Genomic DNA, 27,185 nt, shown 5'->3' on the forward strand with positions numbered 1-27,185 from the left:
CGCTGCCGCGGGTTTGTTTGTTTTGGGTTTTTTTTTGGCAGTATAGCTGTTCCCTACGGCTCTGCTGTAAAGCCTTGGTACAGCTGTTATGTTTTCCTTATACAAAGGGGAACAGTGGAAGGTCTCATCTTATGGCCAGGTTTACCCTGCAGCTTGGAACTTGGCATGTATCTACGTGTATCACTACTCGCATCAGTAGTGAAACGGACACACAGATACACTGAGGCAGCGTGGGCTAGTGGACCAGGCACTGGAATGGGAATAAGGAGCCTTATTTCCAGCTGTGTCACTGACAAAGTAATGGCTGCATCAAAAGGAAAATACGCATCAGACACAAATAAGGGTCTTCTACAGAAAGTGAGCTCTGTGCTTAGACGCTGGAGAGAAGAGCTGGCCCTCACTTAAAACTGAAGGCAAATGCCATGGAGTCAACACAGCATCATGCTCCCCCCTCTTCTAAGGCCATGGCAGCTGCTCTGCTCCAGCTCTGTGCTCTTGGGGCTCTGCAGTTTCAGAAGGGAGTGCTGGATTGTGAGGGACGGAAGCTGCAGAGCGAGTCTCCTTCCATCCCTGTTCCTGCCCCTATTTCTGGTACAGCACTGAGCTCGCTGACAGTGCTTAACAAATAACTGCAATTCCTGAAAGGCGTCGGGGACAAACTGCCTGATTGCTGTGATGCAGCGAACCGCTGAAGATCTGCTTACCAGTGGATTTGATTTCTCGGACGTAGTTACTGGGGAACCAGCCTGTTTTCCCATTCAGTGTACCTTCCCACCAGCCTCCTTCTTCAACTCTGGTGACGTAAATAATGTCTCCTTTGTTCACGGAGAGCTCATCTTCATTGGTCTGCTTAAAATTGAACTTGGCCTTTACCACCAACTGATAACTACCATTTTCAGTCATCTCCTAAGGGAGCAAACGTTGAAGAGTATTAGAAACCAATTCAAGAGATAAGCAGGATGATACCAAGGTCATGAGGATACCATTGTTTGCATTTTTATAACAGCAATACTATCCTACCCTTAAATATAGCCTTCCATCAGAGGATCTTAAAGTCTCTTACAAGCAATAATTAACCTTCACAATAGCATGAGAGGCAGGAAATTATTAGTATGCTCATTTTATAGACAAGTATGTTGAAGCTCAGAGAAGTCATTTGATTTCCTCAAGATCATACAGCAAACCAGTTGTAGGACTGGGAATAGAACTTAAACTCTGGTTCCCTGTCCTCTGCTCTAGTCACTAGAATGTGCTCCGCTCCCTCTTTCTCTGATAGATTAATGGTTGTAGCCATTATGTTCTGTTAGCTTTTAAATCAAAAGTACCACAGGTTTTGACTGCCTCCTTAACACTCTTGATGGTTTAGATGCTGTTCCGTGTGAATTAGTCTGGGAGCCGCCAGCAGCCAAGCTATGAGATGACAAGCGTGAACATGACCTTTCTGATGGCTGATCTGTTGAAGGAAAAACATAAACTGAAATGTAATCTCTGTTTTACAAAGTTATCTCTATTTCCTCACAATTAAGAGAACAAAAAAAAAAAATGCACAGAACTAGAAAGTCCCCAAACATTTAGGGACTCAGAGCAGAGCGCTGAATACTGCAGTGCTTATTTTGATTACATCTAATGGACCATTAATGGCATTAATCATGTAAATAAATAGTTTAAAATGTGCTAAATTTTAGCATGCTAGGAGAGCATGAGCTGTCACCCTCTAATGGCTAGCAGAAACCAACAGAAAGAATAAATCCCTACAGACAGCTAATGGAGATTCTCCTCTGTTCCAACAGTCAGAGCCTGGGGATTTGGAATTATGTTTTTGGTCTCTATTCGTAATGCCCCCTGCATGAGACGTGAGCTATAAGTATGTGGTTGGTACTTATGGTTAGATTTCATGACCAATAGCTTTACTTGTTTCTATACTAGCCACTTAAAATATTTGTCAGGTGGTAAAACCCTGTTGGTCACTACAGGTCTGCGCTACATTTGAACCAGTGGCGTAAGTACAAAAGACTGCGTATAGCACTATCAGTCCCATGAACTATCTAGTCCCCTGCACAAGAGAATTTTCACTTGTATGCTTTGGAGAAGAACAACTGTGCTTTAAGAAATTATCACACTCATTAGCCCACTGCTACTGTAACATGTTTCCATGTTATTGGGGAAATAATCAAATCATGTGAGTTTCATATGCTATCGTTTGCAAATGAAGCCAAGGCAGATGTTGTAATTTCAAGAAGCTGAAAAGTAGAAGGGATTTATAGGTTCTCTTATTCCTTTTAAATCTACATGTGTTGCTCTACTGCAGTAGGGGAAGATAAACTCCCAATATCAAGCACATTCAGGAAGGGTGGTTGCCAAATACATTGGTGAAATTAGAAACTAATTTCAGTCCTGCCCTGCAAAGCACGGGTTGTCCTTCATTCTCATTCTCATTGTGATTCCACAAGGAACTTCGGCTGGAGATAAAGGAGCTCATCACCTTGTAGGACTGGAAGAAGGCAGGCTCAGCCAGGCTTTCCCCTCTCCCCAGAGATTTTCTGTAATAAAATCTTACTATTCTTTCTAGACCCGATCCAATAACCACTGAAAACAGTGGGACTTTTCAATGGGCACTGGCGCAAGCCCGTAGTTATTTAGACCAGTGTTACTCAACCTTTTAAGTAGCAAGTACCCCCTAATTTCTGAAAATTTTAATAAGTGCCCAACACTCAATTTTCCATGGGATTTTTTATTTACAGACTAATGTGAGCCATATGCTGGAAGAAGGGCTGAGTATATAAGGCTGTGATATGACAGATGTCAGATCTAGTGGGGGTAGGGTTACCACCTTTACACCACGGGTAAGTAAGTACACCACAGCTCAAGTATATACCTGGGCTAGAGGTGATGTTGGCCAAAGCTAGGAGGCTTTAAGCGGGATGCCAATGCTGGGGAATGTAAAGTGCCGTGCCAAATTTTTTGCCATGGATTTGAGAGGAGGAAGGAGTGAGAGAGAGACAGGAAAAGAGGGTAACTGGTGAAATCTGGGGCTGTCATAGTTGTCTAAGTGAGCAGTGAAACTGACAAGTTTTCTGGGCACTGGGCTTTGAGCCAAGGAGGGGGGCTGCCACCTGGGCAAGTTGTAGGCAGCTGCTGCCTGGCTTCCAGCCCAGGAGATGGGTGACTGTCACCCAATCCGAGCTGGGGCAGAGGAGACTTTCATGCAGGCTGGGACACAGAGATGTGGGCAGGCGGCTGCTGCCCGTCTTCAAGCCGGGGCGCTGGAGGCTGCCCCTCGGCTCAGAGCCAGGGCGCAGGTGGCTGTCACCCAGCTTTGAGCCCAGCTCGTCAGACACAGGAGGCTGCCACCGGGCTCCTACCTGGGAGCTGGGACCCGGCGGGAAGCGGGGGGCTGCTGTCCGCCTCCCAGCTCAGAGCTGGGACCTGGCAGGAAGCGGGCAGCTGCCGCGCACCTTCCCCAAAAGCCAGCGGCTGCCGCCTGCCTCCCAGCTGGGAGCTGTGACAAGATGGGACGGACGCGCCTGCCTTCCCAAGAAGCCAGAGGCTGCCACACGTCTCCCAGCTGGGAGCTGGGACCGGGTGGGAAGTGGACTGCTGCCACCTGGCTTTCCCAAAAGTCAGCAGCTGCCGCCCACCTGCCTTTCACTCTTTTTCCCTGAGTACCCCCTGCCTGTGTCTCGCGTACCCCCAGGGGTATGCATACCACAGGTTGAGAAACCATGATTTAGACCAAGGTCTCTGGGGCAGGGACAATCATTTTGTTCCGTGTTTGTACAGCACCTAGCACAATAGGGTCCTGGTCCGTGACTAGGGCTCCTAGACACAATCACAATACAAATAATAAAATAAATATGAATGTTTGTGGCAACGATAAGCACAATGATTTATGGTCTACATTATCTGTGGCAATGGCCATGACTCATTCTACCATTCCTTATTGACTGAATTATTTTTCTCACCCACACATATTAGGATGATTGCCCGATGCACACAACGTGAAATTTAATTCTCAGTTCCTGGAAGAGTGGTGTTGATAGCAATATCTAACAGGATGAAATACCCATTTAGCAAAGACAAGGGTTTTCCCTAAAACGCACTGACATTAGATCCGAGATGTTTCAGCTGTTTTCAGTGTTCTGAGAGGGGGCAAAGTGGCAGGACTGGCATTAGGCCAATTTTAGATGTTTTTCCCCAGGATTTGTTTTGAAAAGACAGAGTACATAAACCACAAGCCTCTATTTCCCAACCTATCCAAGCCAGGAACAACAGAATCAAGGAAATTACTTGGTTACTGTAGATTTTAAAGTTTTACCTCCTTGTATTCCTAGTTCTGTACTTATGTAAATATCTAGGGACAAATGAAAAACTGACACTGACAGCTTGGCAGTAACACCCATCACTTATGTTGCAGTATATTGATGTCCTATTTTATGCCTGCTCCAAAATGGAATGCTGCTGAGTGTAGCTTGCCATATGTTCTAGCTGAGTCTTCCGTTCAGAGTTCTATGATATTATTTTAGGCAGCCTGATAGATCACATTATTATAGCCTGGTTTTTTCCCCCTAAAATGAAGGCCTAACATTTGATACGCAATGCAGAGAGCTCCTGCATTCGGCCTTATACACTATTATGGAAAATCAGAGTTACCTTGCATGACTGCATTCATGAAGTCACCACACATGTGGGCTTCACAAATATACACTGGTCTGGGTGTGTAAACTCATTGAGGCCCTTTGCATGGGGAAGGTGAGTGGGTGGGGAATTATGTAGGCAGAGCAGCCACTAAGGGGAACTTCTGTTATCCACAGGACAGCCAGGCAAGCTTCCCTGTACTGTCCCATTAACATGACTCAGCCCCAAGCTGGAGGGACTGCAGGGTGGGGAGGCGTTTCCTCCCAGTGCTTCACCCAGTCCTGGCTTTTCTGGCAATATCGCACGCCTGGGAGCCAATCTGTGCCATCTGTGGCGGTGGTTTCTGGGACAAGGGCTTCTGTTTCTGGGGAACTGGGCCAAGCTACCAAATGATTTAACATTTTAGAAATATAGCTTTTTATCTCTCTCCTTTTCCCAAAGGTTTTTTCCCTCTGAGCGATTAATTATATCACAGATATCAAGCTATGCTAACGTTAAATAGAAAAAAAAATGTGTTCAAACTGATGATTATCCATGAAACTTTTGGTAAAGTAACAACTGCGATTATTACACAGTAGAGTGATGCTCCAACTTTTATCATGGTAATATGAACTAAGTCTTCTGTGACCATGTTCGTGCAGGGTCATGGAGCAACAAGCTTTGGAAGTGGGTGAAGCTGAGCTTTGGCACTGCAGCTGCCCAGAGGTGTAGGGAAAGTGAGACAGCTTAGCCCCAGCAATCAGTGCTCATGAAAGCAAAAGCACTAAAATTCACACGACAGAACAGATTTTCACTGTTATGCTCCTACCTCTTTCCCAACAGTTGGTGCCCTCCACCCCAGAGGTGGGTGCATTTCAGATGTCTATATGTAAATATTTATAAGACAGATAATATCCTTTGGAATGAAAGATGCTATATCAATGTAAAACTATTGTTGTTATTTAGCACCTAAACATTATAAGGATTGGTGTTCTATAAATATCTGAGACATATACAGCAGACAGACAGAGATTATAATGGTCTTCAACAATCTCCCAAATGTATTAGGCAGAAACCTTCTTTCCTAAAATATCTAGTTTTTTAGAAATTAGTCCTCTTGTAATTTAATTTTTTCATAATAATAAATAATAATAATAGCTAATGCAACAATCCAGCATATAGCATATAGGCACTCGCTCCATAATTACATCACTAGTTATAAAGTTTGCTGACACTACAGAATTATTTCAATTACATTGTTTGGTAACATTTCTGCTACCATATCAGACTTTCTTCCTTTCCAATTCTGAGCTGTAGGACATATGCTGAGGCCATATGGGAACTATTTTGCTTGATGTATATTGTGTATATCCAAAGACACGAAAGAATTAATGGATACAAGAGATGCTCTCGACTAGCTGAAAACAAGATCTTTGTTTCTTAAATGTTTATCTGTTCCTGCAGTTCTTTCCTTAACTGAAATAAATCTTCACTTCTGATTTCATAATAATTTCACAGATATTTCAAACGTCTGTGAAAGGACAAAGTCAATATCACAGAGGATTCTGAGTTCAGGTGGGGAAAAGCACTAGAGCAGATGAAAACTGAACACAAAAGATCCTGTTTTCATGCAAATTTGCCTTGCACACCTTCCAAATGAATTGCATTTTGTACTAGCATCTCATTGGTCCACAAGGATCTTCTGACTTGAGTCCATGAGCTCTTCTCATTTAATGGGCCTACTAAGGGCCTTTTAAGAAGATGCGCTGAGGATGAATTGTTCGTTCCTGAGCTTTTCAGAGAGCTGACTAACCAGCAGAAGCAGTGCAACAGCTGGAGACCTGCAGGAAGATACTCTAAGAACTTGTATTTTCCTGTCCATGAGGAGCAGCATTCAGGAAAGGGAGTTCTTTTAAAGGAGCACTGGCAGGTCAACTAAAGTCCAAATTTTAGGTTTTGTATAAATGTGGTTTTATAAAACCTCAGCTCAGCAAAAATGTTTCTATAATGTTTTAATTCCAAAGAGAAGATTTTTTCCTTGTGTGTTAACATTCCTTTGTAGCATTGCACTAGTGCAAGAGGAGCCGACAGCACCACTAAGTAGGAAAGAGAGGTATATTGTCCCTGCCCGCCTTGAGAGAAATGCAAAAGATGAACGAAGGGCCTTAAGGTGAAAATTAAATTGGATTTTAAAATTCTTTCTGCGTGAATAATCTAGTGTGCAATTTGCAACATAATAAGGAAACATGAGAGGCTTTAAAGTATGTAATTTTTAACCAACCAGAACCCTCTTGGCCCTGATCCTGTCCTGGGAGCTGTATGGGCACAGAAGTCTGCCTGTGCAGATCCAGTTGCAGGACTGGAGCCATAACTACCTTCCCGCCTCCGACCTCTTTTCAGATCTCTGAAATGCAGATCCTTCTCCAAACCCACCCATTAAGGCATCCTTCTCCTCTCACCCCCACACTCTCCAGAATACACTGTGTCAGGGATGAAATTCTTTCCTATGGTCAGTACAGGATGCAGGGAATTCTGCCTAAGAAGATAAAGTAAGACTGGTTCCACACTCCTGGTATTTAGCTGTTTGCTTTCGAACCATCTCATTTTATATCTGATTTGACAGAAAATAAGAATGAAGAACATTTTCGAGAACAGCTAAGTACTAAGAAGGGACGAACCAGATTTGCTTTGCCTCAGTGACCTGTTCCTGCACTGCCCAGAGCGAATAGTACTGTCAGTGGCACAATGCACATCGTGGGCATCTGATTCCTGACCAGAGACACACACTTCAGAGACCTAAAGAAGGGAAAGCAAAGGTCATGGATACATTTGACTGAGCATCTGGCAATTCTGTGTGTTTAGACATTCAGTAAATGCCCAGTACGGATGGTCTATTTCTTTTGTTCAAACTTTAAAATGTACCATTTAAAATTCAATGTTTGCATTTTTCGGGCTTAGAGTCTCATTTATATTAAGGCCCCTTTGCGTTGACCCACTTGAAGATTCATTTATACAGTCAGAACCGTGTAAAGGACCACAGTGTAAACAAGATTCTAGCCCCTCAAATGCATATCTCAGCTGGCACATTTCAGTCCCACGTCACTAGAAATGCACATAGCTGATCCCATTGTATTACATCAACTACATGCTTCCAGGTGGGCAGTCCTATTTGCCAAATCTTGGAAAATAATTAAAAATCATGAGTTACCAAAAATAGCAGACCACACCTAGAGGTAGTATTTAAAAAAAGATGATAAACATTTCCGTACCTTCAGTAGCTTTGTTGACAGCTGCTAAGGTACTCAGCACCTTGGAGAAATTTCCTCCTGCATACAGATCATGTGCATCAAAGAGCTGTAAAAGAGAAACTTCGTCAGTTTAATATGAAACATTTTATAATCCCAGTCTTACTGGCCCACTTTGGTAAGCAAACAACGATTATTAAATAGTCAAACAAATCCTATGAGTCTCTGCAGCATTTCAAATATATGAAACTGTTTTGGAGTTGATTTGTTCAGCTTCCTTTTAGCTTAGTGAATCCCTGGGGTAAACCTGGCAACAGATGCTGAAAAAAGGTGCATGCACCCATTCAGAGCAGAATGTTATGGACATGAAAGGAGGAACTGCGTGATGTTTGCAAATCCTGCTCCCCTTGCAAATCACTGAGGGGAGGCATGAATTCACTGCCATTTGAGATATCTAAGCTAATGTGCTTGAGAGCGCACATCCTTTAAAAGCAAAGGGGCCAAACACAGGATGTTCTGCACTGACAACATGGCATGCACTACACATTTACAGTTATCCCAGGCAGCAGGCACTCACTATCCAGTGTATAAGAAATTCCATTTGAAAGGATTCATTGCTCCAGTTAGCAGGTGGTAAAAATATATATCAATAGGAAGGGTTTTATTTTCATGCCAGTGATCTATTAGGTTCAGTAGAACTCCTGGACCTGGCCTTGTAGAAACTGTGATCGCCATGGAGATAAAATTCTGCGTTGTAGATGGCATTCACTGTTACGCATCAATCCAGTATAATAGATTAGATGCTTTTGGGGGGTTTTCAAAGCACTAGCCACTCTCTGATACGGGAGAAATTCACCTTAGTGCAGAGGGTCTGTGAAAATCCTTCCAAACCACTTGAGTGGGGTTGAAGTGGTACAGGAAGCTTTGTGTGGGGACAACATCTGCTCATTCAGAAGTATACTTTGTACTGTAACGTTACAGTTCTGCAAAGCCAACGAGCATGGAAGACCTTAGCACTTTCCGGTCAGACACTTTCCTCTGACAGATTCGCCCACTGCACTAAAAAGTACTTAGTGAAAGACAAGCACAAGATCATTCATTACCTTAAAGGTATCACAGCAACAGGCGTTACTCTTTGACGGGGCCCTTTTTCATTTCCTACATTTCCTCAAGTATATTTACCAAATTCCTTATAAATCCTGAACTAAAAAGTGCCTTTGCCCACCCCTGAACCCTAGGCTTCTATATTCTCTCTCTCTATGCATATATGCCACACACATCGCAGAACATCTGAGCAGTAGACATTAAACAGCAGGTAAGGAAGACAATAACTAGCAGTTCTTGGTTTTACAAATCTATATAACCACTTGATCCTTGCAGCCAGGTGTTCTAGGAGAACATTATCTACAAAAAGAGGTTTTAAAACTATCCCTGATACTAAGGCAGAGAGCTATGGCATAAACTCTAATAAGCAGAAGCCTCCCTATTTAGAGTTGTATGAAAGAGTGTATTAAACTTAGTAGCTCCCTTTTCAAACTACACTACTCAAAACTACCCTGACTTATCCCTTTGATTACATCTATAACTCTGTAAGACTGAAGGAAGTTTCCATGTACGTTGGGGATACTCTAAGCAGATCTTCTATGACAGCGGTTCTCAACCTTTATAGACTACTGTACCCCTTTCAGGAGTCTGATTTGCCTTCTGTTCCCCCAAGGTTTATCTCATTTAAAAACTACTTGCTTACAAAATCAGCCATAAAAATACAAAAGTGTCACAGCACACTGTTACTGAGAAATTGCTTCCTTTCTCATTTTTGCCATATGATTATAAAATATATCAACTGGAATATAAATACTGTACTTGCATTTCAGTGTATAGTACATAGAGCAGTATAAACAAGTCGTATGACGTTTTAGTTTGTACTGACTTTGCTAGTGCTTGTTATGTAGCCTGTTACAAATATCTAGATGAGTTGATGTACCCCCTGGAAGACCTCTGCGTACCCCTGGTTGAAAACCACTGTTCTAATGCATGTGCTGAATCTATTCTTGGATTTGTTTCTGTAAGACTCCCACAGGAGTGGGCCATACACTATCCACTGGTGTCTGAAGTAGTTTTTCTGCCTTCCAAGAGTAGTACTGTAGTTACTACTTGAACAAAGGTTTCAGCTTTAAATAGCAACGTTAGTTCCTCTCTCAGACGGGAGGTGGTTAAAAAGAGCCCAGGAGTACAGTGACCCTACTGGCAGTGACTAATGTGTGCAAAGTCACATTAGCGTGGCTTCATTCTGCCAAGCAGAAGATGAAAGTAAACACGAGGATTGCCTTCGATCTGAGCTTATGTTTTCTCTGTTGCGTCATTTTCTCCATCATGTCCTTTTCCTTCCACTTCAGCAGTCAAAGAAAACAAGCCCACACTTGCATGAGTGGCATCCTTTTTTCTTTTTTTAAAGGGATGAATGAGAAAAATATTTCAAGAAAGCAGTGATCTCTCCATACCCAGAGTGAATGTGTGCGCTCATCTTCATTAGACATTTGTACCTCGGGTCAACTGGCCCTCAGTTAACTTGAGACACAACAGTCTAATGTAGACATATCCTCTGTGTGTGTGCACATGTGCAAAAGGGTTGGTGATGGAAGGAAAGCAGGAAACTTTTAGGGTTTACATACATGGAGGAAATTGACCAGAATAGTTCCCTGAAATAACAATGTGCACTAGGTAGTTATTCCAGAATAACTATTGCACTTTAAATTCACTCCTTACCTTATTCCAAAATAACTTTCCCGTGTACACAAACCCTTAATTGTAAAGTATAAACTCTACTCCCTCTGTTTCTCCTGTCCCTAATTTTGTTCTCTGAATTAAAGATGAGCTTCAAATCCAAAAGGAGAAGTGTGTATGTGGCACTTTCCACCGCTTCTTAATGACAGTAAAAGACAAGAGGACAGTAATCAGCGTAGCTCCACTGAAGGCAACGGACCTGTGCCAATTTACCCAAACTGGGTCATGGTGTTTTTCCTACATTACAAATAACTGATCCTGGCTTCCTCCAATGAAAATATACGGCTATACTGGTGACATTGCATTAAGATAAAATGAACTGCAGCTCTCCCAATCCTCACCTGAAAGGGGGAGAGCGGAAGTGGATAAAGGTGGGAGCTTGGAGGAAGGAGATTAGAAGGGCATCAATCCTTTCCTGGGAGCCTACTAAGGATCAGAGTGCTAAAGGAAGACAAAGCAATTGCGGAACAGCTAAATGAATTCTTCACTTCTGTCTTCACTGCAGAGGATGTGAGGGAGTTTCCCCTACTGAGCCATTCCCCTTTGGTGATAAATCTGAGGAACTGTCCCAGATTTGGGCCTAAGTAGAGGAGGCTGTGGAACAAACTGATAAATTAAGCAGTAATAAGTCACCAGGACCAGAAGGTATTCACCCAAGAGTTCTGAAGGACCTCAAACATGAAATTGCAGAACTACTAACTGTGGTATGTAACCTATCACTTGAATCAGCCTCTCTACCAGATGATTGGTGGATAGCTAATGAAATGCTGATATTTTAAAGAAGGCTTCAGAGGCGATCCTGGCAATTACAGGCCAATAAGCCTAACTTCAGTACCAGGCAAACTGATTGAAACTAGTAAAGAACATAATTATCAGATATATAGATGAACACAATATGTTGGGAGAAGAGACAACATGGCTTTTGTAAAGGGAAATCATGCCTCACCAATCCATTAGAATTCTTTGAGGAGGTCAACAAACATGTGGACAGTGGTGATTCAGTGCATATAGTGCACTTGAACTTTGAGAAAGTCATCAAAGGCTCTTAAGCAAAGTAAGCAGTCATGGGATAAGAGGGAAGGTCATCTCATGTATCAGTAACTGGTTAAAAGACAAGAAACAAAGGGTAGGAATAAATGGTCAGTTTTCAGAATGGACAGAGGCAAATAACGGGTCCCTCAAGGATCTGTACTGAGACCAATGTTGTTCGGCATATTCATAAATGATCTGGGAAAAGAGATAAACAGTGAGGTGGCAAAGCTTGCAGATGATACAAAGTTACTCAAGATAGTTAAGTCCAAAGCAGACCATGAAGAGTTACAAAGGGATCTCTCAAAACTGGGTAACTGGGTAAGAAACTGGCAGGTGAAATTCAATGTTTATAAATGCAAAGTAATGCACATTGGAAAACATAATTCCAGTTATACAATCAAAATGATGGCTGTAAATTAAATTACATTGTAAATTACATGTAAATTAAATTGGATCTAAATTAGCTATTACCACTCAAGAAAGAGATCTTGGAGTCATTGTGGAGAGTTCTCTGAAAACATCCACTCAATGTGCAGCAGCAGTCAAAAAACCTAACAGAATGTTAGGAATCATTAGGAAAGGGATAGGTAATAAGATAGTAAATATAATGCCAATATATAAAGCTATGGTACGCCAACACCTTGAATACTGCATGCAGTTCTAGTCGTCCCATCTCAAAAAAAGGTATATTAGAATTGGCAAGGGTACAGAGAAGGGCAACAAAAATGATTAAAGATATGGAACAGCTTCCATATGAGGAGAGATTAAAAAGACTGGGACTGTTGAGCTCAGAAAAAAGATGACTAAGGGGGGATATGATAGAGTCTACAAAATCATGAATGTTGTAGAGAAAGTGAATAAGGAAGTGTTACTTACCCCTTCACATAACATAAGAACCAGGAGTCACCCAATGAAATTAAGAGGCAGCAGATTTAGAACAAATGTAAGGAAGTACAGTTTCACATGTGGAACTCGATGCCACGAGATGTTGTGAAGGCCAATATATAAGTGGGTTCAAAAAAGAATTAAATAAGTTCATGGAGATAGGTCCATCAATGGCAATTAGCCAAGCTGGGCAGGGATACAACCCCCTGCTCTGGATGTCCAAGCTTCAGACTGCCAGAAAGCTGGGAATGGACAACAGGGGATGGATCACTTGATAAATTGCCTTGTTCTCTTCATTCCCTCTGAAGCACCTGGCACTGGCCGTTGTCGGAAGACAGAATACTGGGCTAGATGGACCATTGGTTTGACCCACTATGGACGTTCTTATGTTCTTAAGGTCTGCAGAAGGGAGAGATGTTCCACCCATATTATATGAGCTGTGGGTGCTCAGCACTTCTGAAAATCAGGCCCTAATATATTTAGCAAGTCACTAGCAGAGCTCAGAACAAACCCAAGGGATGCGTGTGAAAGTTCTGGAACATCAGGTTTTATTGCAAACCCAGCATGTGAATGAGGGTCACCCAGAGTTAAGAACCTTTTAACAAACCTGAGGTGAATTATGGTTTTGGATGAAAGAAGGCAGATTTGCACAGCTCTGACATGAAACCAGCAAAAGGCAGGCCATCCGCACAAACTCAAAACACGAAGTGAAACTGACAGCAAGGATATAGACCCACCTCACCAAAAGTGAACGAAGGCCTGTGCACTGAGCCAGCTGTAGTCCCAACCAGCCACCTGCTGCTCTAACTGCTAGGCAATCAGTCTTTTTGGCAATTAGGAGCCCAATCCTGATCCCATTGAAGTCAATGAGAGTTTTGTCATGGATTTCAATTAGAGCAGCGACAGGCCCAAACTCTCCTATCTCTGGGAAAACTAGCAAAACTGAGATATGCCGGAACAATAGGGAATGATTTATCAGCGCTGTCCAGTTCTCATTTGCCGCTAGTGACGAGGATTTCCTCCAGGAAGATTCTGCACTGCACAAAATAGCATGTCCTACAGTCTCGGCAGCAGGGCCTTGGTCACACCTCCACCTTTCCTAACACCCTGGATGCTGGCCCGTCCTTGCTGTATGCTGTACCGCTTTGCTGCATGGCACCTTCTCGACATAAAGAGCAAACCAGTTTTCCAGCTCCACCGCCATCAATGCCCGTTGTGCCCACCCAGAGAAATTTGGGACCCGAGCACATCTTGTTTGCTGGGGCTCTACTCCCTCCCATTTCACCCATCACAGAAGGGGTCTGGGGAAGGGGAGGATCCAGCTCTTAGGGCCCCGGGTACAATTGTTTCTGCTTCCCACCCTCGGTAGCCCTGGTTGCACCCTCTCCCCAAACACCCACAGCACCGAAAATTAAAACATTTCCAGACCAGCTGCAGTCAGGGCGGGCCCGAGCTCTGCCCGCAGGAAGTGGACCGGCGGAAGAGGGGCGCAGAGATCCAGAACAGGCCACAGGCTCCCGGAGTTGTGAGTTACTTTGCACCTGGCCCCGCTTTCTAGCGCCCGGCGCCGAGCAGGGGACCGGAGCCGGCTGCAGCTGAATGCCCAGCCGGCGTCTGAGCAGCAACGTGCGGCCGGCGGTGCTCGGGGCTGCAGGGAGGGGGCACGCCCAGCCCCCCAGCACTGAGCAGCGCGGGCCCGCCCCCCAGACGCCAGTTGCAGGCGGAGGAAGAGGGGGCAGCGGGCGCTCGGCGCTGGGCACTAGGGGAAGGGGGGGGACCGTGCAGGCAGCGCAGCGCACGGAGGGGCTGGGCAGGGGCAGCGGGCGCTCGGCGCAGGATAGGGGGCACCGCACCGGCGACTCACGGCAGGAGCGGGCGCAGCCGGCCCTCAGTCTCCGCGCGGCGCAGGGCGGCCCGGCGGCCACCCCCGGGCCATGGCAGCGGCCCCCAGCCCGGTCTGTGCGCGGCGCAGGCGGCGCTGCCGGGTGCGGAAGGCGGTGGCGGCGGCGGCTAGCTCTGACCCGGAGCCGGATCGCGGGCGGCGCTAGGAAGGGGAAGTGACAGGGACCGGACCGGAGCGCCTCCCCCCAGCGCGCACGCTGCGCCCCAGCCCAGAGCCCCCTTGTCCTCAGTTTCCCCTTCTGCCAAAGCGAAAAGAGCGGCCTGGCGGCTGCAGCCGCAGCTCCCCCATCCCGTTCCCCCTCTCCTTCCACCACCGCCTCCAGCAGGTCGCCACCCCCCGACGAACGGGAGCACGCAGGGAGGCCGCGCAGGCTGCTTTTCTGAGGGCGGAGCAGCCCGTGGCATGGAGACCAGGGGTTGTCTGCACCTACCTTGTTTTATTGACACTTTAGCCAACAGCCCCGGAACCCAGGCGGTCCCCAAAATCAGCCAGGAAATCCCTTTTGGGAATCTCCACCCAGAGCCCGCGCCTGGTTCCCAGGGGGCACAGCTCAGCCCCAAGCGTTGATCCTAGGCAGAGCAGAAAACCAGCTCGTCTGCTGCTTGCCACCGCTCCCGCAGATAGCAAAGCAGGGAGCTAAGAGGGCAACGTTTCTCTACAGCCAGCCCCCAGTATTCCTGGGGTAGGAGAAGGGACTTGTCAGACTAGTGTAGCAGCACTGTTCGGTGGCTCCCACCATCACAATACCTTGAGAAGAAAATGAGCAGTAATGACCAAGGGAACTGCCAGAACTACTGAGAAGTGACAGAAACCAATATGGATCTGGATAATCAGGTGGGATAAAGGCAGAAGAAAGCCAATATGAAGCCCAGTATCAAGAGAACAAAGGCAAACAAACAATGGACTGTTAAAATGAAACCTCAGCTTTTCTAAACTTTTTATAAACAGACACAAATGGCTATGCAGGGCCCTGTGGAAGAGTCACACTTTAATCAAGGAAGTGACATTTTAAAAAGTAAAATGTCCTTGGCCACAGACAGCAAACACAAAGCCTCATGGCTCTTGGTCACCATATGTTCAGTTACAACACTGCTTCAATGAAGTGTGAGATTCCCAGTACACTTTAGCGAAGCATTTGGCTGCCTTTGGAAAAGGAAACAGATGATGTAAGTATTGGGCTGAGATCTAATATAGAAACCAAAATGTTGGCCCCAATCCTGCTACACACTTCTGTGCATGTTTTACTTTAAACCTGTAAGGAGCCTCACTGCAGTCTATGAGATTAACTCATATGCTTAAAGTGAAACACATACAAAAGTGTTTGCAGGATCAGGGCCTTAGAGGTTGCAGCAGCCTATGTTTCCAAATGCAATGAAAAAAAGTGGTTTAAATTCTGCTCAGAACTGCAACATCAGAGTTCCATGCTCTACAAACTAGTTAAATGATTTAATCCAGATATCTGCTTAATTTTGCAGGTACTGGCTTGGTTTAGAAATCCAACCATTTGCAGGAGCTATTTTATCACACCAATAAGCATATTACCTTGCTAAATAAAATTCCCCTTCCTCTTAAAATAAACAAACATCCACAGGCAAATTCAGCCCTCACATATGTGTGCATGCTAGGAGTTACACAAACATATGAAGGTAAAATTTAATCATCTACTGGAAAGGAAGGATGGTCCAGTGGTTAGGGTGTGAACCTGGGATTCAGGAGATTCCAATTCAATTCCTTGTTCCATGACAGATGTCCTTCATGACTTTGGGCAAGTCACTCAGTCTCTCTGAGCCTCAGTTCCCATCCGTACAATGAGGATAAAAACACAGCCCTCCCACACAGGGGTGGTGAGGACAAATACCATATTTTCTGAGTTCTTCACAAGCTTTAGTGTAATAGGAGATCCAAAAAATAGATATTGCTGTTTATTCTTCAGCTGAATAAACTTATCCTCGATTTGCTTGTGATGTCACTATTACCACTATTGCTGTGGAAACTGATGTGAAGTGACCAACAAAATGTTATGACATGAGGCAGAAAGAAAGTGCAGAAGATGATGACCTTGAAAGGAACAGGACTTCAGGAGATGGGATTGCTTAAGGGAATGAGGATGGGAAAAGGGATGAGAGTTGCTTTTTATCACGTGGTCTAGCTTGGACTTTTAAAAGTGTCCTTAAGCATGTGGTGAGTGTGCAGGAGCTTTCTCCTTGCTTTGAATCCAATGGCATTATAAAAAATGCAAATATTGTCATAAGACTGGCGTACTGGGTCAGACCAATGGTCCATCTAGCCCAGTGTCCTGCCTTCCAACAGTGGCCAATGCCAGGTGCTTCAGAGGGAATGAACAGAACAGGTAATCATCAAGTGATCCATCCCGTCGCTCATTCCCAGCTTCTGGCAAACAGAGGCTAGGGACACTTCAGAGCATGGTTTTGTATCCCTGCCCATCCTGGTTAATAGTCACTGATGGACCTATCCTCCATGAACTTATCTAGTTCTTTTTTGTTTTTTCCTTTCTACTGCAACTCAAATTGCACCCAGTTTTATCACAAATCTTTTGGTCCAACTGTAAGTTGTTTTTACACAGCCCTCATATATGAATCATGGTGGGTAAAGATAAAGTCAGTTATAACTGTAAGTCATGACCATCAAATTACCTGTGATCTGTGGAGGACAGTTGGTGGTCTAAGTCCGGTTCATGAAGGTCAGATGTTACTCCACAAGAGACCACCAGTGTAATTCATACCCAGCAGTCCCAAGAGAGAAAATAAGGAATGTGTCAATACATTTTTCCCTCCTTAGAAATGGTCTCTGCAGAACAAGCCTGGAATATGTTGAGGTGGGAGTTTACTGTGGGTTATGTAATACCAGATGACATACAAAACTTTCTTTCTTTCTAATTATCTTCCGTATTCCTGTCTTTCAGTCCAGTGGCTCAGGTTTTCCCAAAAAGTCTTACCTGACTCTTTTTCTCTCTTCTTCCTTCTCTCCATCTCTTCTCTGTATTTTCTATCCCAAGCTTGCTGTTTCCCTCATGCCTACTCAGTCTGAGCTTTCCTTGAGCAGAGTAACCTCTCCCTATACCTCACTCAGTTCGCCATCCAGATTTTACCTCTCAAGCAACGTCCTCTTGCTTGACCGAAACTTTTCTCTTGTGCTTCATCTCCATTCTCCAACTGTCACCCTGATACTTCACAGGCCATGGTTTCCCTGCCCTTCATCAGTGCTGGAGCTGGGCTGTACATCTTCATGGTTCAGACTTGCTCTTGCGCTCATAAACAGCTGCTGCAGGGTGTTTCCAAAGCTAGCTGTTTCTTTTCAAAGTGAATGTAATGCTTGTGAAAGGTGCTGGCCAGACAGCCCTGAGCGTGGAATCCTCTCTAGCTTTATGCATAGCAGAAATGAAACACAGGCACTGGTAGTGCAGACCACTCTGCCACTGTGTCTCAATCAAATCTGGAAGGAGCTCCTCTGTTAATGACCTCACTTTTACTGGTCATTCCATCCTTCGCTCCCTGCTGAATACAGCTGGCTGAAATTCTTTCAATTTAGATATAATTTTGAAATTGAAAAAAAGGGGGAAATGATGAATTTTTTTTTCTAAATTCCCATTTTTTGACTGACTATGGCGCTGGTTTCCATTTTTCAAATTTTGAAGTAAGAGAAGGTTACGCACCCTGTGCAGTAACTGAAATCCTTCGAGATGTGTCCCTGTGGGTGCTCCACTCTAGGTGTTTGATCTAGATGCGAGGATGTGCCAGGATCAGAGATTTTTGCAAGCAGTGCCCGCTTGGGTCACGCATGCGTGACTTGTCTCACGGCGCTGTTGGCACCTAGAGTCATGCGTGACCCGAACCCCCTCAGTTTCTTCTCCACCATGGAATTGTAATGATAAGCTCTGAAGTAGAGGGGGTGAGTAACTTTCTCTTCTTCATCGAGTGGTGTCCCTGTGGGTGCTGCACTCTAGGTGCCTATGGAGCAGTGCTGCTCAATTGCAGAGGGGTTACTTCAGAGTCGGCGTGTTCAATAGGTGACAGAATTGTTGTCTCCAAGGCAGCATCAGATCTAGCAGCTTGATCGATAGCATAATGTTTAGTAAAAGTGTGTAGAGAGGTCCAGGTGGCTGCTTTACATATATCTTGTATTGGAACATTTTTCAGGAAAGCCGTGGTTGTGGCCATTCCTCTGGTGGAATGAGTCCTAACTTTGTGGAGGTGTTAAGTTATGTAATTTATAACACAGTTGAATATAGCCCTTTATCCATTTAGACAGCCTTTGGCTGGATATGGGAGCTCCCTTGGATTCTTCAGTTATAGACACAAATAGTCTTGATGTCTTTCTAAAAGGTTTAGTCCTGTCTAAATAGAATGCTAATGCACACCTCACATCTCGTGTGTGAAGTAAGGCGCTCTGTGCATTGGTATGAGTTTTCGGGTGAAAGATAGGTAAATGGATTGGTTGATTAATGTGGAACGGCAAGCTGATTTTTGGTATGAACTTAGGGCGCAACGTGACTTTGTCCCTATGGAAATTTGGGCCACCACTCGTCTGGTGGATGTTATGACCACTAAGAAAGCCACTTTCATAGACAAACGGGTCAGAGAGCAAGTTGCCAGTGGTTCGAATGGTTGTCTGGTGATAGTACTAAGAGAGAGCAGAACTAAGTTCAGGTCCCATGGTATTGTGGGCGGTCGGATATCTGGGTATACGTTCTGCATACCGATGATAAACTGAGTACCGATTGGGTGTGTACATATTGTTTTGTCACCCATTTTCAGGTGGAAGGCAGCAATTGCCACAAGATGGACCTTAACAGAGCTGAGCGAAAGGCCTGTCTGCTTTAATTGGAGGATGTAGTCCAGAATGATAGGAATTGGTGTGGATACGGGTGGTATGTGTGTGACTTTGCACCATTCGGTAAATCTGTTCCACTTCTGCAGTTAAGTTTTATATGTTGTGGGTTTCCTGCTGTTTAAAAGTATGTCTTTAACTTGTTCTGAGCAGTCTAACTCTTCACTTTGGAACTGTGCAGGAACCAAGATGTGAGGTGAAGTTTGTCTATGTGTGGGTGAAGAGTTCAGCCGTTGTCCTGATGTAATAGATCTTTGCATAGTGAGAGCAGCTATGGTACCATATTTGTCTTGGCCATGCGGGTGCTATGAGAATTACTGTTGCTCTGTCTAGTTGTTATTTGTGTATGACCCTGAGAATCATAGGGATAGGGGGAAAAGCATATAACAGATGTCCGCTCCAATCGAGGAGAAAAGCATCCCCTGTAGACTTGATCCCCAGCCCTGCTCTGGAGCACAAGAGAGGGCATCTTCGATTCCTTCGAGTTGCGAATAGGTTGATGATTGGATGACCCCATCGCTGGAAGATGTATTGTACTACGTGGTTGTTCAATTCCCATTTGTATTTTAGTGTAGAGTGCCTGCTGAGAGCATCCGTGGTTGTATACTGACACCCCATTAGGTATAAGGCTGAGATACTGACCCCATGTTGGATGCACCATTTCCATAATTTCATCACCTCTCTGCACAACAATTGAGAGCGGTCTCCTCCTTGCCTGTTTATGTAGAACATACATGCTATGTTGTCTGTCATGATTTTATTGTTCTGTTCTTTATGATGGGGAGAAAATGTATCCATGCCCTGCGTACCGAGCGAAGTTCTAGCAGGTTTATATGCAGGCGTGCTTCCGACGGTGACCGTCTGCCCATGGCGGTATGATGTAATAGGTGCACTCCCATCCCATTAGGGATGCATCTGTAGTGATGAAAGCGGAAGAAGGGTCCTGAGAAAAAAAGATTCCAGTGGTCATGTTTTCTGGCTGTACCCACCATAGCAGTGATTGTTTGCGTTGGGCATTGTCAGTACTTTGAAGAGGCTGTGTCTGTGTGGTTTGCATACTGTTGCGAGCCATGCTTGTAAGGCAGCGCATATGTAAGCGTGCATGCTGTACCGCTGACGTGGTGGTTGCCATATGTCCTAGGAGCTGCAGACATGTGTGAACTGTCAGTGTAGGACTGCCTTTTATGGATGACCGATTCATGATGGTGCTGAATCTTTTTTCCGGGAGCGATGCTCATGCAAATATTGAATCCAAGTGGGCACCTATGAACTCTAATTGTTGTACCAGAATCATTGTGGATTTTTGCTGATTTATCATTTGACCTCGTTTCTGGAATAGGGTTATTGTTTGTTGTGTAGCTTGTACTGATCTCTGATCTTGATTGTTTGCTCTTATCAAGCAGTCGTCCAGATATGGGAATGTTATTATTCCGTGTCTGTGGAGGTACCGTGGCCAACATTTTTTAAAAGACTCTTAAGGTGCTATGGAGAGACTGAAAGGTAGTACTTTGATACCTGAGGAATCATCTATGTGCTGGGATGTGTGGTGACGTGAAAATAGGCGTCTTGTAGGTCGAGGGCTGAAAACCAGTCCCCCACCCCCCTCCAGTGCTGGTATTACAGTTGACAGTGTGACCATCTTGAATCTTTGAGCTCTTACAAATTTGTTTAGTCTCTTGAGATCTAGTATGGGTCTCCATTCCCTGCTCTTCTTCTGAGTTAAAAAATACCGGGAGTAAAAACCCTTCCCTCTGTATTGTTATGGCACGAATTCTAGTGTGCCTAGGAGTACTAGATGGTCTACTTCCTGTTGCAGTATGTGCACGTGAGTTGGGTCTCTGAAGAGGGACGGGAAAGGGGTTGTGTAGAAGGGGTGGAAATAAAGGGGATGGATATCCTGTTTGAATGATCTCTAGCACCCATTTGCATAACTGATGTTATGGACTCCCAGATGTTTAGGAAGGGGCGAAGATGATGTCCAGATATGTTCACAATTGTTGGTAGCACTGGGTGCGGAAGGGCATTCAGACCCTCGACCAATATTTCAAAATTGCTGCTTCATCGAAGATGATGGCTGAGATGTTGATCAGTTGGATTGATTCTGTCTCCTTCTCTGAGGTCTTTGTCTGTTTCTATCTTGCTGTCTTTGCTGTTATGGTTATTGGGGATATTTGCATTGATATGGTTGATATCTGTATTGTCTCCTTCTCATTGTAAGAGTGTATAACCCCAGAGTTTGCAGCATTGCTCATGAATCTTTCATTGTATGCATGACCTTGTCAGTCTTTTCACCGCATAATTTGGACTTGTCGAATGGAAGGTCTTTAATAGTAGACTGGAGGTCCTTTGGTAGAGCTGCTGAGTGAAGCCAGGAGGCCCATCTCATTACAATCACGGTGGCAGTGGTCCTGGCGGCTGTATCTGCTGCATCGAGGGCAGCCTGCAATGCTGTCCTGAATATGAGCTGTCCTTTATTGACAAGGGACTAGAATTGTTCCCGCCTGTCCTCTGAAATGACTTCAATAAAGTCTGCTAACCTGGAATATGTGTTGTGGTCATAATTAGACAGGAGTGCTGCGTAATTTGCAACTTGCAGTTGTAATGTGGCTGAAGAGTATACTTCATGGCTGAACAAGTCCACCCTTTTCCAATCCTTGTCCTGTGGAGTGGACTTGGGGTGACTTTGTTTGCCCCTTTGTTGGGCTGCCTCTACGACGAGGAAGTTCAGAGGGGGATTGTGGGCATAGGGACAAAGGATGTCAGCGCTGGGCCACATTCCTGGGGGGCTGGGAGTTGGGCCCAGGCTTTGGACACAAATTCTCCTCCGCAGGACCCCTGACTTGGGCTAAAAAGGCCATATACTACACAAGCAATAATCATGTGCAAACCACAGCACTTTCCTAGCCTTGAAGTTAGGGAGTGGGGGGAAGCAAACCACAGCAACTTTCTAGCCTTGATGTTAAAGATGGAGGGAGCATATCAGGGCAACTTTCTAGCAGTGACTGGAGCAGGGCAGACCTACCCGATAGGTACCATGATAAGAGGGGCATAATATGAGTGGGCTATGTTCTCCCGACCATTCTTCCCTTCACCACCTAGACAAAGAATGTGGTAAAAGGGTGTTCTCTCTTCTTTCCCAGACAGCATGTCTGTTAGGGAAGGCTTGGGAGCTCTCCCCCAGTTCTTCCCTTGTTGCTAGTTTGTTAAGGGACTTATGGTCATTTCTGCTGTTAAGATAAATGTATATGCTATGCAAGTTTCGTGGGAAATAACAAACAGGGGCAGGTATAATTATATGCCTCCCCTAGCAATTAATATTCATTTTATAACCATTTATATCACCAAATAGGGATTTTATGGGGCGTTGTAGAAAGGTGTGTGTTTACATATTATTTTAGATAAAAAGTTGTAAAGTAGTGAACTCAGGGCTCACTTTGTTGGACGCGTGTGACAAAGGGGAACTAGTGGACTAGAATCTGTAACCGAATAAACGCTCCTTATCACTCCACCCGGCTCAATCTCTCTCTCTCTTCAACTGACCCTGCAACAGGGATGAGCAAATAGAAACTCAGCACCGTTAGAGGGAACATAATATTTTGTGTCTGCTCTTTTGCAAGTCAGAGTGATGGTAGCTGGGGTTTGCCAGGTGTTATTGGCAGGCTCCATGAGCGCTTCATCCATTGGTAAGGCTATTTCGGATGGGTTGTCGTATGTAAAATTTTTAAAAGTTTGTGGTGGGTTTGAGAGACTTCTTCCAATGGAATCTCCTGTCTTGCGCCACTCTTTTGAACAGTTCTTGGAACTACCTGAAGTCATCTGCGCTCATGGGTGGCGGTGGTATTATGACTTCATCTGGAGATGACGAGTTATGTGGAGTTGTTGACTCTTCCTGTTCTGACACATCTTCCAGTTCTTCAGTGACTTCAGGGGGAGGTTTTCTAGGTAGATGCGTTGAGCATGATGGTGATGCGGTCATATCCCTGTAAGAGCTGGTTGGTCTGCTATATACTCTTACATATGACGACCATGCATCCCAGTTATGCCATGACATCGGGAATGGCATTGGCGGCCCAAGCCATGGGAGTATATACCATGGCTGCTGTCTACTGCTATGCCCCCTTCTAATTGGGGGGGGGGGGGGAAGCCTACGTGGTTAAGAGTGTTGAGGGGAAAAAAACCTTCCTCTTCATCCTCATCTCCACTGGGTGGTGGTGACATCAAAGGAGAAATATCTGTGCCAAATAGAGGCGAGTGAGGGGTGGATTCCGAATCCTCCGACTCAAGGTGGCGGGTTTTTGCTTTGTGTTTCCCACTCGGTTTTGTGTTCTGTGCTGTACTGTTGTCTGGTACTGATCGGGGCATCGGTGCTGGAAGTTCAGTCAGCTCTGATGTGGTTGATGCCGGCGCATGGCTGGGCGCTGCACTTTCTGCTGATGCCGTGGCAGTTGTTGGTGCCGTAGTTAGGACCGGTACCGTCTTTGAATGCGGCGCCGATTTTAAGGTTGGTGCCATGGTTGCTTATGCCGACACGTCTTTCGGCGGCACTGAGGAGGTCGGTATGTTTTTAGACCTCAACTCTGCACTGTTGCGCTGCTTATCTTTTGGAACCACTGCAGCTGCGGTACCAGGCGGTTTAGATATCACCGCTGGTTTTGCTGGTGCATTTTTCTTTTTCAGTGGGCTGTTTGATGGAGTTGAAGCCCTTTTCCAGGAATCTCTCCCTCTTGGTAATGGAGAGGATTCATGTCCCGGGCTGGAGGCAGGTCTTAGGGACTTCTCTGTGAGGATTATTTTGAGCCTGAGCTCTCTGTCTTTCCTGGCTCGTGCCAGTGGCTCATTCTTACAGTGGGGCATTTTTGAGAAATATGTCCCTCACCAAGGCAGTGGATACATTGGGAGTGTCCATCCAAGACAGGCATGGCATCCCTGCATGACGAGCATTGTTTGAAACCTGGTGAACCAGCATGATAACTACTAGCCTAAGCTAAAACTAACAAGGAAAAAAAATTATTTTTTTTTATAGGGGAAGGAGTAATACATGAAAAAACAGACTAAACTACTAAAGAAAAACCAACGCTAATCTCTTTTATCTAAGTATTAACGGGCTGTGAAGAGAGCAGTTGCGGGCTCCATCTCAGACCGTGGATGGTTGAGAAGGGCATGTGCACAAGCAACTCTATGTGCCAACAGTGTCGCGAGATGAGTCGCGCATGAGTGACCCGAGCCGCACATGCATGACCAGAGTTGGCACTGCTTGCGGAAATCTCTGATCCAGAAGTGAGGACGTGCCAAACACTTTGAGTGGAGCACCCACAGGGACACCATTCGATGAAGAAGTGCCGATTCTCCTATTGAGTAAAATTCAGTAGGCATACTTGAGTGAGTACGGCTTTGCAAGATCCAGCTCCTTTGTGCTGAAGTTATGGAAAAGTGAAGTTCCTGTTTTCAGAGACGTTGTTACAGTATGACTGTTTCTAATATTTCTGATAATAACTATGCAAAAACCAAGAAGTTATCATTTAAATAATGGCTTTTTCAGTGTGCTTCAATGAATACACAGAATAGCCACTAGTCCAATGGTCAGGGCTGGGATGTATGCAACACTCGTTTAAGTCCTTACTCTGCCTGATCTGGAGTAGGGACGAACTTAGGTCTTCCATACTGCAAGTGAGTGCCTTTAGATATTCTCATGTGGGTCTCTCATTCTCCTTCATTTTGACCAGAAATTCCATCATTGATCCGAGAAGTCTCCCAAATGAAAGTTTTGTCTAAACTGACATGTTTCCGCCAATCAGCATTCTCTGACAGACAAACGTTTTGTTGAAAATTCCCAACCAGCTTTACTTATTTCCCTTACAAATAGTATTTTCTCCTCAGACTCATCAACAGCACTCTAAGGAAGTTAATGACAAATTTTCAGATATGGCGACATCTTACTGTGGAAGCTTAACAGTGTGAAATAAGAGGCTTTTTTTTTAAAAAAAAACCAACTCAAGGGATGCCACCTACCCAGTCTGTAAGTGCACAAGAGTTGCTGAACTCCTATTTTTACGCTGCAGCATAGTCATTTAGGCCCTGATCCCACAACCTGTTGTGTGTGGGCACAGCCTTCCACTCACAATGGGGCTAAGTCCGGGCACAGGGATCAGCCTGCATTCATCAGGACCATATAAAAGGCCCATTCTGCAACCCCTACTCATGTTAAGCAGATGCTACTTATGTGAGTAATTCCTGTGACTGCAACTTTTTTTGTGTGAGTAAAGGCTAATCTGTTTTGCAGAATCAGTCCCAACGTTTGTAAAGCATTTTAAGACCCTGTTGTAATAACTCGGGTCTATCAGGCCTACCCCAATTGTGAGGTTAGATATTTGAAAGTAGGTGAACGTTTATAAAAGGTTCCAACCTTTTCTTCCCAACCAAGAACTATCTGACAGAATAAGACTAACAGATATCCTCTATGTGAAAAAGGGACTGATTAAGTCTGCTCTGTTAACCACTCGATTTGAATTCCAAAATGTCTTATTCTGATTCTTTTTCTCCTGTGTACCCTGATCAATACATGATGGCATGAATTTTCTAGTATGTTTGCCACAAGTAGGACTAAGTAGGCCAAGGTGTCTGTACTGAAAACCCCAACCATATTTAACTGTTTAGTGTGGTACGGAGACAGGGTCATGTTAATACCTTTGACTCTCTGGACCCATTTATTCTATCACAATTAACACAACAACTATTTGTTATGCAAGATCTTGGATAAACATAAAGTATTCTTAATATTTTACTGCAACATAAAGCTAATTAAAGCAAGTCTGAAGATTGCATGACCTTTTCCTTAGTATTGAAAAATCTTCAGCAGGATCACACTGCTCAACTTTCTCTAGAAAGAATGTCATTTTTAGTATATGTTCCTATTTCAACAGATAGCTTCATCTCAAAGGCTTGAAAGGTAGTCTGTTCAACTCTGAGACACTATTCCATTCGCAAAATCTCTCTGAATCCATGTGCTGAATATTAAGGAATCCAGACCCATGTATTTTACTGAAACAAGATATTATCGATAATGATCAATTTAATCTCCTGGTACCTGATTTCATTTAGGAACATTCACAAAATCAAACAGATTAGCAGAATAATAATTTTTTAAAATGTAATGGATGTAAGTGGAATAACTTACCTCCACTTTAAGTGCGGCACAGCCTTTTAAGAATTCCTGAATGTTACTGATGCAATCTGCTTCATTTTTGGGCTCCGGACAATACTAAAGAAACAAAACCCAGCCATGATTATTGTATTACCATGAGGAGAGTCTCTGTTCAACAGCCTTGCATGGATATTTGACACATGCATCTTATACTGAATTAAGGAAGCTTTTTGGGGAAAGGTATGGGGGTGGCAGGCAAGCTGTCAAACCAGGAAGAGCCACTGGAGGAAGTGATGCATAAATCTAAATGGTCGGCATATTGTTTTGAATGTCAGCATATGACACTGCCATAAGTGATAGTGAGAAGCTTGACTTTTATCAGCACGCTGCCCCAAACCACCACCACCACATACATAAATGGAGAGCTATATGCAACTAGCTCAAATTATTTTTTTTAAAAGGTTCCTGTTCTGAAGGATGGGAGGAACCTGTTTTTTCCATCATTTTACTAACTGCCTGTTCTCTGTGTTGCCATTTCCTATCTCTCATCAGGCTCCTTCCGCTTTTTTGTTTGCAGTTATTTACTGCTGATTTGAACTGACTGCCTACATACCCAGTAAAACTGTAACACGATGTACTGATTTCGTTTAGCAGCTTCAAGACATTACAAAGGTATTGGCCAGACCAAATACAAACTGGCACTGACAAAAGGTACATTTATTGCTATTTGAGT

At 44.4% G+C, this 27,185-nt stretch overlaps 1 protein-coding gene across 4 annotated transcripts in view; it reads right to left on the minus strand.

The window, feature by feature from the left end:
* ARHGEF6 (Rac/Cdc42 guanine nucleotide exchange factor 6) overlaps positions 1 to 27,185 on the minus strand; it is a 73,488-nt gene that overhangs the window by 36,111 nt on the left and 10,192 nt on the right. For 2 of the 4 annotated variants that reach the window (XM_067548069.1, XM_067548068.1), the window contains exons 2-5: positions 26,486 to 26,569; positions 7,884 to 7,968; positions 1,326 to 1,453; positions 705 to 906 (exon numbers count right to left, since the gene is read on the minus strand). In XM_067548069.1, coding sequence (XP_067404170.1) covers positions 705 to 906; positions 1,326 to 1,453; positions 7,884 to 7,968; positions 26,486 to 26,569 — 499 coding nt within the window. Of the gene's footprint in view, positions 1 to 704; positions 907 to 1,325; positions 1,537 to 7,883; positions 7,969 to 26,485; positions 26,570 to 27,185 lie in introns of those variants that run through there. The other 2 variants (XM_067548066.1, XM_067548065.1) reach the window with 2 other exon arrangements.

The sequence above is a fragment of the Emydura macquarii genome, unplaced genomic scaffold (assembly GCF_026122565.2).
Source record: "Emydura macquarii macquarii isolate MOO-44397 ecotype Brisbane River unplaced genomic scaffold, CSIRO-AGI_Emac_v2 contig_1253, whole genome shotgun sequence".
Lineage (NCBI taxonomy): Eukaryota > Metazoa > Chordata > Testudines > Chelidae > Emydura > Emydura macquarii.